This window comes from Perissodus microlepis, chromosome 20 (assembly GCF_051167445.1).
Source record: "Perissodus microlepis isolate ML-2025 ecotype Zambia chromosome 20, ASM5116744v1, whole genome shotgun sequence".
Classification (NCBI taxonomy): Eukaryota; Metazoa; Chordata; class Actinopteri; order Cichliformes; family Cichlidae; genus Perissodus; species Perissodus microlepis.
Genome location: NC_140480.1, coordinates 29,420,983 through 29,435,565, shown reverse-complemented (window position 1 = coordinate 29,435,565; position 14,583 = coordinate 29,420,983). Strand labels below are relative to the sequence as shown.

The window sequence follows — 14,583 nt, the reverse complement described above, 5'->3', positions numbered from 1 at the left end:
TGAAACAGGTCACAAATAAGACATTAGATGAAAGGCATTTATAATACTTTTAGACATTGCTAGTTCATTTCTACTTGATTATTATTTATTCTTTGGCTTATGTCACCGTAAAGTTATTATCACGGGGTTTAGACAATCTATAGATTTCATTTTGGTCCTAAGGAAGCTGTGACCAGTAAATTTAACCAGACACTTTAGACAAGAGGACCAGAACCAGCCTGCCAAAGGGAGGGTATACATTCTGGCTTTTTCACAGTCATCTCATATTCAATTTTACAACAAAGATATCACCCATGACCAGCCATACTACCCCAATGTAATTAATATACATATATATATGAACTAATAAAAAGCAAAAATATTGACAATTATACAAAGGAACAACTCTGGAAATATTACAGAAAAAATCCAGGCTAATTTGCGAGAAGAAAACAGGAGGAAATTTACAAGAAAAAAAATATTTTAGAGAAAAAAAAATGTCAAAATTTACTAATGAAATATTTGCAAATTTACAAGAAAACAGTATTTCAATTTTACAGGAAATTCTTTGGCGAATTACAGTCAAAGAAATTTAATATATCAGAAGAAAGCTGCCAAAATTTATAAAACAAATCAAATAAGGATAAGTTTATGAGAGCAATGTATATAATAGATAAACTCTTAAACAGAAGAGGCTTAGGATTGTGGGGCGATCGTGGCTCAAGAGTTGGGAGTTCGCCTTGTAATTGGAAGGTTGCTGGTTCGAGCCCCGGCTTGGACAGTCTCGGTCGTTGTGTCCTTGGGCAAGACACTTCACCTGTTGCCTGCTGGTGGTGGTCAGAGCCCGGTGGCGCCAGTGTCCGGCAGCCTCGCCTCTGTCAGTGCACCCCAGGGTGGCTGTGGCTACAATGTAGCTTGCCATCACCAGTGTATAAATAAATGGGTGGATGACTGGATGTGTAAAGCGCTTTGGGGTCCTTAGGGACTAGTAAAGCGCTATACAAATACAGGCCATTTTAGGCGTTTATTACTGTTACTATTCAATTAAACAAGAAAAGTACTTTTAGTGATTTACATTTTATCATTATTACTTTTTATTTCCTACTCTAACATTTCTTTCATCAGGCTGGCTTAGTGTGGAAAACATCTCATTGCTTATCATCATTTTTGTAAATGCATCATTTATAAAATGTGAATGCTATTGTGTGTATGTGGTCCACAAAGTAAAAAGCGTTCGACAAACCAGTCAGCCGACTAGTATTAGAATAACTGTAAATAAATAAGTAAATATTGAAAATGCCCAATCAAATTAGTGCAGCAAATGTATATTTAATCGTTGTATTAGTTCAAATTCAGGATGAAATGTAATGTAGCATTTCTCATTCCAAGTCTTTTGGAAGAAAGCAACAATGTTCCTATTGTGATATGACTTTCAAAGTAACCAGCAGAGGGCGACAAAGCACAGCTGTTTTCAAAAGATGCTCATAAATTATGCAAATCAGACATTAATGCCTGTTTGAATGAGTGGAGAGGCAATGATGCTGTGACTCAAACACCCCTGCTCCAACACAATAACATGCTGCCTTCAGTTTGGCGTTTTACATTCGAGATCCCTCCTCGTCCCTTTCATCCTCAGAGAGTACAGTCAGTGTGCAAGAGCTGCTGCTGCTAAATAGGTCACTCGGGCAGAGAGGGAGGGAGCGAGGAAGTAAGCAAGAGGGAGGATTCTGGTACAACACAACACTGCAGTCTGCATTCAGCACAGGGTACAAACCAGTCAAACTGCCAAGGCCCACGTGTCCTTACCACAACCGAGCAGTTAGACTGCTTAAAGGGTTTCACCCTCATCCCGCTAGAATAATTGGATACATGCGTTTTGGTGTGGATTAGAAGATTTGAGTTTGCCAGGCTGTATAAATAGGCTTATGAGTGTTTTAACTCAGGGATTATAGGCGCGGATGATGGGAAAGACACTCTGCTATTGTTGTTGCTGTAAGCTGTGTATAGAGGGTATATGACAGGCTATTAGGGTCAATGATGGAAAAAAAAAAGAAGACATTGTGTTGGTGGTTGTGCAAAAACACAGGTTTTGTTGTTGTTGTTTTTTTTTATCTGTGGCCAATACACCAAAAATAGTCCCATAGTTCCAGCTTTTTCTCTTAAATTACATTTTCTGTTTTAAAAATTTTGCAGGATTTTCATAGGTAATGGTACCATTGCCACAGCCAAAATTTGCCTTTTTTTTCTTGTAACATTTTTTTCCTCCTAAATATGTCATTTTAATCTGATATAAAAAAAAAAACATGAGTTATCTCATGAATTTTCTGTTTTTTGTCACAAATTTGCCCATTTTGTTGTAAATTGTAAATTGTAAATGCCTCAAAGAAACATGTTTGTCTTGATGGTAGCAGCCCACCCATTCGGCACTTTGCTGTAATGCTAGTGAGGCAAGCTGAGGTAACTTTTCCTGCTTCTTGGAAAGTAAAATGTTTAAAATGGCACCCTGTTTGGCAGTAAACAGGTCTGATAGTGCATATGTGGTCTGCCTGTTTCCCTGAATGTATTTTAACAAGCTCTCAGAAAAGTGAAAGTGGTAGCTGGAAGCTTAGGCCATCAGGAGCTTTCTCAAACACGCGATGCCTAAAACACGAAAATCAGCAGTGCAGTGGTGTATGGCGGTCATAAACTCTCCAGGGTTGGATTAGTTTAAGCGTCAAGCAGACAGAACTGAGGTGGACTGCGGTTTAAAGAAAACCGCAGTCTTTAAAAGTTGTGGGCAGCACACCTCTGTGATGTTTGTGTGCAGCAGGAGAACTGCTGTGAAACTTCCTGGCTTGGGGGGGGAAGTGCAGCCTGTTGCATTCCGGAGCTATTTTTGCGGCAAGCTGACACCCTTGTTTCACCGGACCAACATGCATCAGGTTGTCACTGCATAATGCAAATTGGGCAGCGGGGGATACTGTATTGTAATCAGCTAAACTAGTAATATGGGGCTCTGGGGACTGGTTATGATTTATGAAAAATGATGGAAATTGTCAGACTGGACTTCAGAGGTTGATTCCTACCTGTCACACTTAAAAAATGGACCCAGTTTTCCGTCACTTCAACTTTAGTTTGAACCTAAAGTCACAGTGTGGAGCTTCAGACTAATAAATACAGAAAATGTGTTTTTTCCATGTTCCCATTTTTGGTTTTTATATAGTCAGAGATAACATATTTCTGTTTTGATTGTCTCACATGGCTCCACAGAAACACTGTTTGTGGCCTTAAAATATAGTAAGCATTAGGTCATTTGGAGGGGCAGAAAAAGCTACTAAAGATCAGAAGCACTGCGGAAAAAAAGCTTTGAGAATACATCATATTTTGTGGAGAAACACAATAATTTACAGGGGAAAAAAAACTATGGATTAATGTAGGATAGCAAGACTAATGTGTTTTATTAGTCTACATGAAGCAATGCTCCCTTTGGCATCTGTAATATAAAAAACCTTCACTGCTGAATATACTGTACATGCATATTTTGTATGTAAAAATGCATTTAACAAGTCATATCCAAATACACACTGACTTCATTTGCTAATTACTGTGACAAACCAGCTAACAGCTGGTAACAGATACTGGCTTGCAAACTAGTTCAATTTGCATAAATATTATGTTTTATTTAATTTACATTTTTGGGACCTAGACTAAGAAAATACTTGGAAAGTGTAGCTTTTTAATACAAGTATACAGATGCTTTATCTTTTAAACATCAAATATTGGCCTGCTATACATTAGCATGTAGTTAATATACTAACTGTACAACATCTAATTGCCATCATAACTGTATTAACAAAGCTGGGATACAAAAGACAGAATTACAACTTTTAAAATGTATTTTTATCCTACATTTCTCATAAGTTTAGTGTTCAACAGAATACTGAATTCTCTTTTTTCATAATCTTAGTCATCTTAGTCATAAATCTTATTTTATTACTGTTATATTATTCTATTACTGTTAGCCCTGAAACAGGCTGGTGCCCTGTCCTGGGTGTATCCACCTCTTGCCCTATGGCAGCTGAGATAGGCCCCAGCCTGCACACGGCCCTGAACTGGATAAGCATAAGAGAATGAATAGATGGATGGATGACTGTTATATATGACATTTTTTTACTCACTCACAGAATAAAGCCTTCAGTATAGATCTGTGGAACTTTTAACAATGTTTGTTTTTACTGTATTTTTTATTGTAACAACAAAAACTGTATGATTCTATTGTCTATCTATCGTTGCTTAATGGCATCCCACCTGACAGACCAGCCATGTTAATTATGACAGCGTGCCACTTTGTTTTGACTTGAAATCTTCTTAGCAGTTAAATGTTGAGAGCAACAGACACTTTATTTCCATATTTGACAGATAAGCACAAACTGTAGAGTTAATGTCAAACATAAGTAAGTCCAAGAGTATCTGGCACACCTTCAGCATGCTGACATCAGAGCTAAGGAATGAGATGGTTGAAGACACCATTACAAAAGACTACTGTACTGACTATCACTTTTTTAAATCCCTTCGCTGATTCCACCAGCATGTTCAGACATAATGATGTGATTTAGTCAGTCAAGCAATTATCTCAAGCCCACTCCATGCACAAGAACACCTTTGTCAAATCGGAGTGGGTAAAAACAAACTGTTGTTTTTAGACTTTATCCAGGAAACCATGCATGCTTCGTGTCTCTAAAGGTTCCTGAAATAAAACCTCTCCTTCAACAACTTCTAACAAAAAAAAGTTTGGATTTGACTGTGAAACTGCAAGTGCGTTGGGTAACGACTTGTGACTGAGAATACTACAGTTTCTTACGGTCAGCAGAAATTACAAAACCAAAATGCAGCATTTGAGCCCATAAACTCCGAGCTGGGAGCCAAAGGTTGTTTTCCCACATACTTCTATACAACCAGATTACATAAAAATGGATTTAATTAAAGATGTTTTAGGCTGGAAATGTAGGACAAAAAGAAGCACTTATTTGTATGCACTATGGGAATGTTTTTCCTTTTTGCAAATGATTTGGATTGTATATGCCAATGGTTGAAGTGTGATCAAAGTGTGATTTGTCCACGGCACCAATGATCTATCTCCTTGAAAGCATTTATAAAGAGAACACTGATGGTGGGTCTAGTGACTTGTGCCAAACGAATCCTTTTGTTTTGGAAAGAATCTCAAACTCTGATAATAAAACTCCAAAAGGTTGATTCTGTTCATCTGGACGTAGCGTTTTCAGTGGGACTACGTCCAGATGAACAGAATCAACCTGGAGGATTGAGTAAGCATCACGACATTCTGACAATGAAAATTTGGACTGAACAAAGGGACACTGTTGCTTGTGAAAAACACATTTGGGAAGGGTCATTTGTAAAAAAAAAAAAAAAAAAAAAATGGGATGGTCAGGGAGCAATCAGACAGGTTTTATGAGTTATTATCTAAAGACAACGGAAAAGCATTTTGTGATGCATGTCTGACAGCATGTATTAGATATTTGCCAAGTGAATATTACCCAGTAAATTACTCTAAAAATTATCTTAATCCACGTCAGTGTCTTTCAACTTCACTTTTTCTTTTTGTTGTGTTTTAATGTTTTGGATTTAATTCAGTTCAAATTCTGAAGTATAAAATTCAGAATCTTCTTTACAAAAGTACGTTTTTTTGCAATCACATACATCGCCCCCTGCTGATCTTTAAAGAGGATGCACATTTAGGCACTTTCCAGATCAACACGCTACACCCATTTTTTATACTGTTTAGAGTTTTTTCACATAATTTAAAGCTACAACCAGCAGCTGGTTCCCTTATTTAAAACTCTGGAAACAAGGAAAAACAGCTAAGCTAAGGCACCAGTGAAACAGGCCTAGAGACCAGTCAGTGACCCCTTTATCTAATTACTTTTGTCACTAAGAGGTTACTATGGTTGTCAAAGGTTTACATGGAAGATGCAGACTTGTCCACAAACACTTTCCACAAACTGGTCATGTATAGATTTAAAATGTGCTGGTTGGAGCACTAAGGCACAGCTTTTATTTTGAAGGTGAATGTTATCCATTTCTGGCTTGTGTCTCAACCTTTAACTTTCACTACAGCTCAGGGAGTAAGTGTGGAAGTTATGCAGAGAAATCGGCAATTTTCATTGAAAAAAACTGCAAGGTGACCACAGCATCTGCTAGCAACCAAAGCAAACACAAAGAAGTTTTCGATGCAGCACCCTCTTAGTGACTGATTTTAACTCGTGCCAGCATCGTCCAGTAACTACGCGCTAACTAGTTAGGGAATACCATTTTTCCCAAGCAACCAGAGGTTGCCAGGCGGTCTCTGACTAATCTCTACCTCTGTGTGCCTAGGCCTATGAAGTAGCCTTTAAATGATATATCCCTTGTTAATTAATCCACTTTAAATATGCTGGTGACACTATTTTCTTTCTTTAACAGGTGAAGACATTAAGACTGTCAAAACACCGGTTGATGAAAAATAGGCTAATTCAAATTGTATTATAGCAAGCTGGTTGATTTTTTATTTTTTATTTTTTTTGCACGAAACCCTAAACATATTTTCCGCAAATCCCATCCGTTTTTGCATTATGACCTCTTTCCAGTGCACAAAGATTCACTCACATCATATTCTCCCTGTGTCAGCCCTCCCCCTCATGTCTAATGTATGTTCAGAGAGTCAAACACGTGTCAATAATTTATCGAGTATTCAAATGGGGCTTTATGGCCCAATTCTGTTGATGCTGCCGCCTGTGAGAAAGAAAAATCTGTTGTGAAAACTTTGAGGGGAAAAAGACTCTCAAGATTGGAGCTATATTTGGCCTGCTGGTGACATTCACACAAACAGAGCCTGTTTGTTCTGTTGTGTGGTACTGGACTGGCAATAAAGCCAAGCTATCAGGAAATGGAAGGAAGCAGGGCCAAGACTCTTTTAAACTCGTCCTGTGTATGTGCTCAGACGCCGTTTTGTATTTCCTTTCTGGGTTTTAAAGGCATCCGAGTATGCCTGCGACAAGGGCGGCTGGCACTCAGTGGCCACATTTGTACCATGCCAGATATAACGGTCATCATTTCTTATTCATTGATGCTCTGCTGGAGTCCCTTGACTACATGAGCGCCATGCAGTAAAAATCACACGCAGTGTCGTTTCTGAATAAAACACAAAAATACTAAATAAATTAAAAATAAATGTTCCTACACATCATTCTCATATCTCAGAGGATTCCCTCCTATCACAGGGTTTCTGCAGGATTTTTAAAAACCAACATCAATCAGTGTATTAAGATCAAACAGTGCTGAAATGATGCATTATATCTGAGTTTTTATAAGCAAGCTATAACTACTAGCTGCTCACGATTATTTAACACAATTATTAAAAGTAGGCTAAAAGTAGTCTATTCGTTATACTTAACAACCAAACAAACAAAAAAACTTCTTTTAATTTTAGGGGATTTTCCTGAACTTTAATTATACTTCAAATGAGCAAATGAAATAAATAAATATGAAGTTAATTAAATCTGCCACAGTCTGGTGGGGAGTGAATTTGGACTTTTATGGAGAAGCAAAAGAACAGGATGTGCTGAAAGGCAAAACGGGAGATTTATTGAAAAACAGACCGTGGCACAATAATCGTTTTATCAGCACGGCCCCAGAGCCTTTTTGGTGGTAATTCATCAATACTGCTTGAACTATAACTGCAAACTAGAGCGCTTTCTTTACCTAAACTGTTGTTGCTTTCCCACCAATTCTACAAACTCATATTCAAGCATCTCATTAGAAAGATTACACATTACAAAACGTATTCTTGCGTAAATTAAATTTAGAAATGAGCCCCTTTCTTTTAGATCATTAGTTCAAAGCTCATCTTGATTCTCCTTCTGCCTCCTTATGTGTACTTTTTTCGTTTCCCACAGGTGTGAAAAGTGTGGCTGAGCTTACACTCCAGTGTTTGTATTTGTTGAGAAGGTCATGAGGATCAGGCACAGCAGCAGGAGGTTAACGGCCGCTGTGGGGATTGAGGTTGTTAAAAGAGTTAATTGAGCTTAAAGTGGACTTTAAGCACAATTAACAATTCCACCTTCATATTCTCGGACTCTACTAGAGGAGCTTCGCCTGATTTACAGTTTAAAATTTTCCTTCTTTTTGTTATACTGCCTCCTGCCAAAAGATTTTAACTGCTGGTGAATGGAGATAAAGGTTGGGACTCTCAGATGACCACAGAAGAAAGCTGTTGATCACTGACTCACAGGCGTTACCTGAACATATCCTGACGGTATTATTTGAAACTGTGGGCATCTCTAAAATGCAATGTTTTTCTGGCATATGAAAAATGTTGGCTTTCGACCAAAGTGAAATTACCAGAACTGCATTCACGAAAAACTGCATTTACATGCAAAGTCACCCATCCAAAGGCCTGGTTTAAACTTGTAAAAACCCTCATTTATAAAAGACAAAAGAAAATCCTTATAGTTCCCCTTTAATAAACAGGAGAATTATCTTCGCTGTGAAATGCTAAGGTTTTGTTTCTGTAATCTCAGCCTCTGACACCGACTGCACTGTTTCTGCCAGGAACTACCAGGAAACGGAGATGATCCTCTTCCTTGCACTTCAGTTCATTTCAGTTTCACCACTATCTCATTCTTAGTTTCTGTCTACAAAAGCAAAAGTATTTCAAAACTTTCTAAATTTATAACAGCTTCTAAGGTTAGAGTACCTATACCTATAACAGAACACAAAATAATGATATCGTGACAGACATCTATACTGCACACATGCCTGTAAGACACTGACATGCAGGTTTATAGGCTATACAAGGCTTCTTCTGTCAAGCAGCTGTTCAACCGACTCAGTCCATTAAGCCTCCATTTGTAATGCTGACCTTCTTCTCTGCTTCCTGATCGGGAGTGAAGGAAGAGGAGGGAGTCGCTGATCTGCGACGACACATCTTTCTCCTCTCCCTCTCTTTCTCTTCTCTTTTTTATTATAAATATATTTAACTCTGAATTTTGCAACCATGCTCAAAAAGTCTCCCTTGGATATCAAACACTGCTTATATGTCCCATTTAATAGATATAGAAAATATCCTTCTTGTCAATTCCTAATACAGTTTTAATTCCTGTAATATCAGCCTTTAACCACATCTGCATTGTCTCTTCTAGTGTATCCACTCAGAATTTTTGCATTGTGGAATAAATAATATTAAGACTTCTTTGGAAATCAAACATTCTCTGCATCAGCCATTATGACATATGGAGTTCCACACGAATTTATTCTGGGGCCTCTACTATAATACTATATACTACTGTCTACAGGAGTTTCCAAGTTAGTCTCTTGGTTGTTTCCAATCAGTCTACTACCACTTGAGACAGTGTTAGCAACCTCCCACTGCTTCCTTGTGCATTAAATAATACAGTATGAAGTGGCAGGTTTTGTTTATTGCTACTTTTTGTCTATAATCCCCACAGTCGTAGTTCATATATCAACTTGTATCAACTGTGACTTTTTTGTTTTTAGATCAAAGCTGAAGACTTCACTTCGAGAACTGCTGACCTCTGGTACTGTCTGAATGCAGGACAGCTTGTTACTGCGCCACTGTACGCAAGCAGTGTGAATGTCTCCATTGTAAGTTTAGATGTGCTACATAAGTAGAATTTAGTTATTTATTTCTTATTACATTATGACTTATTTGTACAAGCCTAAAACAGTTAAACAAAGCGGAGCAACATGAGGAACTCAGGAGTTAAGGAGGAAGAGTTATTTAGACATTACGTGTGCCTTTTCGCTGACTTGAGAATACTTTTTTTTTCACCTTCCACTTTTTACCAAATCTTTACGGTATTTAGATGTCTGGCCAAGTTCAACATCTTTTTAAAAAGCATTACTGGGTGTTTACACACCGTCAAAATCTTTAGATGTGGTTCAAATGGATTCAGATGTATAAATATATAACAAATTAAATAAATACTATTAAATACGATAGAAAGTTGCTTTATAAAGTCAGATAATTATGTAATGCAGTTTGAGTTCAAGTATTTCTGAGGGTCTGCAGAAAAACTGGTCAAAAATCCGTCTATTTAAAACCATTGAACATTATTTGATCATTAAAACCTTGAATTAAACTACACATTTGATTGCTTACTTGTGAGTGAGAAACCCAGGAGGATTTCTTTATTAGGCTTACTAAAAGGAAATGAAAAGTACCTGCCAATGGGAGATTTTAATAACCTGGCAACCGTAATTTTGTTTTTATAAATGGCCTTTAAATGAGCTGTAAAGGATAATTTAATTATTCACTAACCATTAACACAACCTTTATTAAAAGGTGCCCCGTTGGTGAGTATTTCCATATAAAAACAACCTAAGGAGACATTGTCAGTGTCTGCCTTTCAGTGTGAGCTCCATATACTGACATTAATGCAGCCACAGATGGTTTCAGTGACCATCAGTGTTAAAATAAAAGGAATAAAAGGCCCTAATGTAGCCTTAAATGCCAGTTAAAATTAGAATGATACCACTCTGTCTCAGTATAATGTATATAGAGTGCATGGCTGGCTTACCATGTGGTAGTTTATGATCTCTTGCAGGCTTTCCCCGCATTTTTCCAAGCACTCCTGCACAGAAAATAACAAAAACCAGTCTTTAACTGCACAATACATCCAGAAAAATTCTCATAATAGTCTCACGCCACAATAGTTTCATTTTTGTGAATAAAAGAAGCAAATAAAATCTGTCAGAAACTAAAACCATAATTTATATGAATTCTGCATGGAAGAAAATGAAAAGATCCACAAAGCTAAAAGTAAGTCAAAGCTGGTTAATGTCACTGAGCTGTACCATGTACAGGAAAAAGAGCTGTAATTGCAGGACTGATTCATGCCATTTATTTTTATTCGTTTACAATGGAAACTACAAATATGAACAAGGCTTTAATAAGAAACTCACAATTAGTCATACAGTTGAAGCCAAAAAGGCTTTTAATAGTACTTAATGTCAGTAGCAATGAAAACAGTCCAAGACGCCGGAGTCGTGAGTCAAGCCAAGAAGTACGTTTCCAGGCCTGATTTGATCCTCGCTGACTAATCTGTTAGTAATCAGGTTTGTTCACACAAAAACAAAGCTGCAAAGCTAATGTCCGAGGAGAAGCCTCGGACATTAGCTGATTTTTGAGGCTAAAAAAGGCTGATTTTTTTTTAGGCTGATTTTTGAGGCTAAAACCTTCCACAACCATATCCACTAAAAGACAAATGAGGCCAATAATACCAGATTAAAGTCTGTGATAGATTCAATTCAATTCAATTCAATTTTATTTATATAGCGCCAAATCACAACAAAAGTCGCCTCAAGGCGCTTCATAGATACAGAGAAAAACCCAACAATCATATGACCCCCTATGAGCAAGCACTTTGGCGACAGTGGGAAGGAAAAACTCCCTTTTAACAGGAAGAAACCTCCGGCAGAACCAGGCTCAGGGAGGGGCGGCCATCTGCTGCGACCGGTTGGGGTGAGAGAAGGAAGACAGGATAAAAGACATGCTGTGGAAGAGAGACAGAGGTTAATAACAGATATGATTCAATGCAGAGAGGTCTATTAATACATAGTGAGTGAGAAAGGTGACTGGAAAGGAAAAACTCAATGCATCATGGGAATCCCCCGGCAGCCTACGTCTATTGCAGCATAACTAAGGGAGGATTCAGGGTCACCTGGTCCAGCCCTAACTATATGCTTTAGCAAAAAGGAAAGTTTTAAGCCTAATCTTAAAAGTAGAGGTAGTTTCTGTCTCCCGAATCCAAACTGGAAGCTGGTTCCACAGAAAAGATAAAACCAAGGCTTTGTTTCAGAATCTCACCGAGATCATTACATCCTTCTTGCACTGCTGAGACAGATCCCGGATGCCGTTGACAAAGAGCTTGTTGGCGCTGACATAGGCCTTTCCTGCTTCGATCATTCCACTGCATAGCTTCACCAGCTGTGGACAGAAGACAGACGAGGGGTTAAATGAAAGATCTTGAAGCTTTCAACACACGCATCGTATTAGCAGGGCTGTAGTTCAGCTCAAGGAGATGACAATGGGCAGACCTTGTATATCAGAAAAAAAGAATCTGTATAAGGCCAAGGCCTTGTAAAAAAAAAACTGGATTCATTTAAGAAGGAGAGGTCATTTTAACCGCTACTGAGCAAGTCTTGTGATTGACAAGTTGCTGTCACACCATCGCTTTTAAAACCCTTAGATCAGGGGTCTCGAACTCCAGGCCTCGAGGGCCGGTGTCCTGCAGATTTTAGATCTCACCCTGGGTCAACACACCTGAATCAAATGATTAGGTCATTACCAGGCCTCTGAAGAACTTCAAGACATGTTGAGGAGGTAATTTAGCCATTTAAATCAGCATCTAAAAGCTGCAGGACACCGGCCCTCGAGGCCTGGAGTTCGAGACCCCTGATCTAAGGGTTTTAAAAGCGATGGTGTGACAGCAACTTGTCAATCACAACTCGTTAGCCAAAGACTATATCTTGGATAATTCTCCTCTCAAATGTTGACTGAAATTAGCAAATAGGCCTATAAACAGAGATTTACAGAGATCACAGGAGAGGGCTGTTTTCCTATAAATATCCTATAATAGTTCCAGTATCTATTATTGTAACTTGACTCTCTGCAGTATCACTCAGATCTAAAAAAGTAAAGTTTATTAAACAACTTATGATGGATAAACTGCAAATAAAAACATGCTATTTTCCCTTAAATGCTCGTCTAGCAAACCTCAGATGTGATGAGAAAATCCCTGCTCATGCAGTTGCACATGAATGGGGATGAGACCTGGCCAGCCAGCAAGCAAAATTAGCCTTTTCTTGTCCATCTTTCAGTTTCTTGTAAACCTAGCGGAGCATTTAATCTCAGGTTTTATCATTTACAAATATATGTACAAGTGTCTTTTTATCTATTTGCTTTATTGCTAACCTATAATAATTCAAAGAAGGGATACTGTTTGTTTATTTTATATGAATTTGCTTTTGGTTATGTTAATTTAAGTTTTAAAATTTTAGTTGAATAAAAAAAAAAGAAAATTCTGGATTGAAATCTTGGCCTGGTTTTCATATGGTGTTTCCCAATTGCACAACATCGAATGACGGTTTTGCATAAAGTCATAGTGAGCTTCTGTTATTTGGTCTAACTGAAAGTCTACAAAAAGTCAACATTCTTTCAACTTTAAAAAGTCATCAGTGTGTCTTTCCTCCCAGGTGTTGCAATGAAGACCAGCCTCCAGGTATCCATGAAGAAGAGTGTTGATGAGTTTGAGCAGGGTTAGTAGAAAGCTAGTTGACATCTAAAGAGCATATCGAAATTACAATGTTAAAATAAAATCATGGCAGCGGCATCATGTTTGAGCGGTTAACGCTGTTGCAATACAGAAACATTCCTGGCCCAACCTGCAGGTCAGCTGGGGCCATCTATTGAGTTTGCCTGTGTGGGTTTCCTCCAGGTGATCCTCCCACAGTCCAAGACTGGATTGAGGGTGTTAAAATTAAACTGCATGTCCATGCATGTCTCTCGAATGTAAATAGGGATCGCACTTTCTCCCATGTGTCAACACTTATGTGGTAAATAGAAGTCTGCTTAACATGAGGCTCCGTGTGACCCATCACTGAGGTACAATCCACGCTTAAGGCCAGCGGTTTTTATAGCTCAACATCACATGCTCGAGTCACAACACTCAAGCTTTTGTTTCTCTGCGTTTTCAGCTCGTCATCGCACCTGAGCCCCAGACGGGGATCCAGCTGCATGTGTGCTGTCTATTCATCACCTGTGTTCACATATGGCAGTGTGTGCAGGTGGGCTCCGTATGTCAGCCCCTGACATCAGCTAGCCACCCTGCACACATGTAAAAGAGCCGATGTTATCCAGGACTGGATAATGGACAGCAGACACCGGCAACTCAGCATGAATCTTTTGTGCATTTCCAAGAACATTTTCTCTGTCAGCAGATTTTCTCTGTCTGCTATAACGGCTGCTTTGTTTAGCTTCTGGTTTCATGAGAGGAAAATTAATCTCTTCTTATTTTTCACTCTGTGTTCTAATGCCAGGTTTTCTGCTTTTCAGCACCCGTCTTCTCCAGCAAGACTCATTTCCTCCCAGCTGCTAACCAGACATGAATCTGATGTGGCCTTTTCTTTGGTTTATAAGCAAACTCACCATTAGCCTAGCATTATGACTGAAAACAAGGCTTTACCTATCCTGCTATTAATAATGCTAACAGAAAGCTTGCTAAAACTCACCAGACATCCAGTCTGCAGCACTCCACATAGATTTGCAAAGAGATTTGTGTAGAGATAGACTGAACAAAAGTATAAAATTGCTTCCTGGTCTTAAAAAAAAGGAGGGGGGGGCTAAAAGTCCCTTAAACTTGTATCTCCCAAAGGTCTTTAATGGCCAGAATGGGATAACTTCAGATCCATCAGCTCTCTTACTCTGTGCCCTCTTTAAATGCTTTCCTGATGACTCTAGGTGCATAATCACTACTTTCAAATCATACTGAAGTCTATTTTGTAAATTCTGATTATGATGGAGTCAGAAAGGAAGATTTGGTTCAGTTT

At 38.4% G+C, this 14,583-nt stretch overlaps 1 protein-coding gene across 5 annotated transcripts in view; it reads right to left on the bottom strand.

The window, feature by feature from the left end:
* Window positions 1-14,583, bottom strand: part of LOC146364832 (arf-GAP with coiled-coil, ANK repeat and PH domain-containing protein 3-like) — a 69,907-nt gene that overhangs the window by 23,489 nt on the left and 31,835 nt on the right. For 4 of the 5 annotated variants that reach the window (XM_084915868.1, XM_084915871.1, XM_084915869.1 and 1 more), the window contains exons 3-4: window positions 11,843-11,962; window positions 10,554-10,607 (exon numbers count right to left, since the gene is read on the bottom strand). In XM_084915868.1, coding sequence (XP_084771994.1) covers window positions 10,554-10,607; window positions 11,843-11,962 — 174 coding nt within the window. Of the gene's footprint in view, window positions 1-10,553; window positions 11,529-11,842; window positions 11,963-14,583 lie in introns of those variants that run through there. The other variant, XM_084915873.1, reaches the window with a different exon arrangement.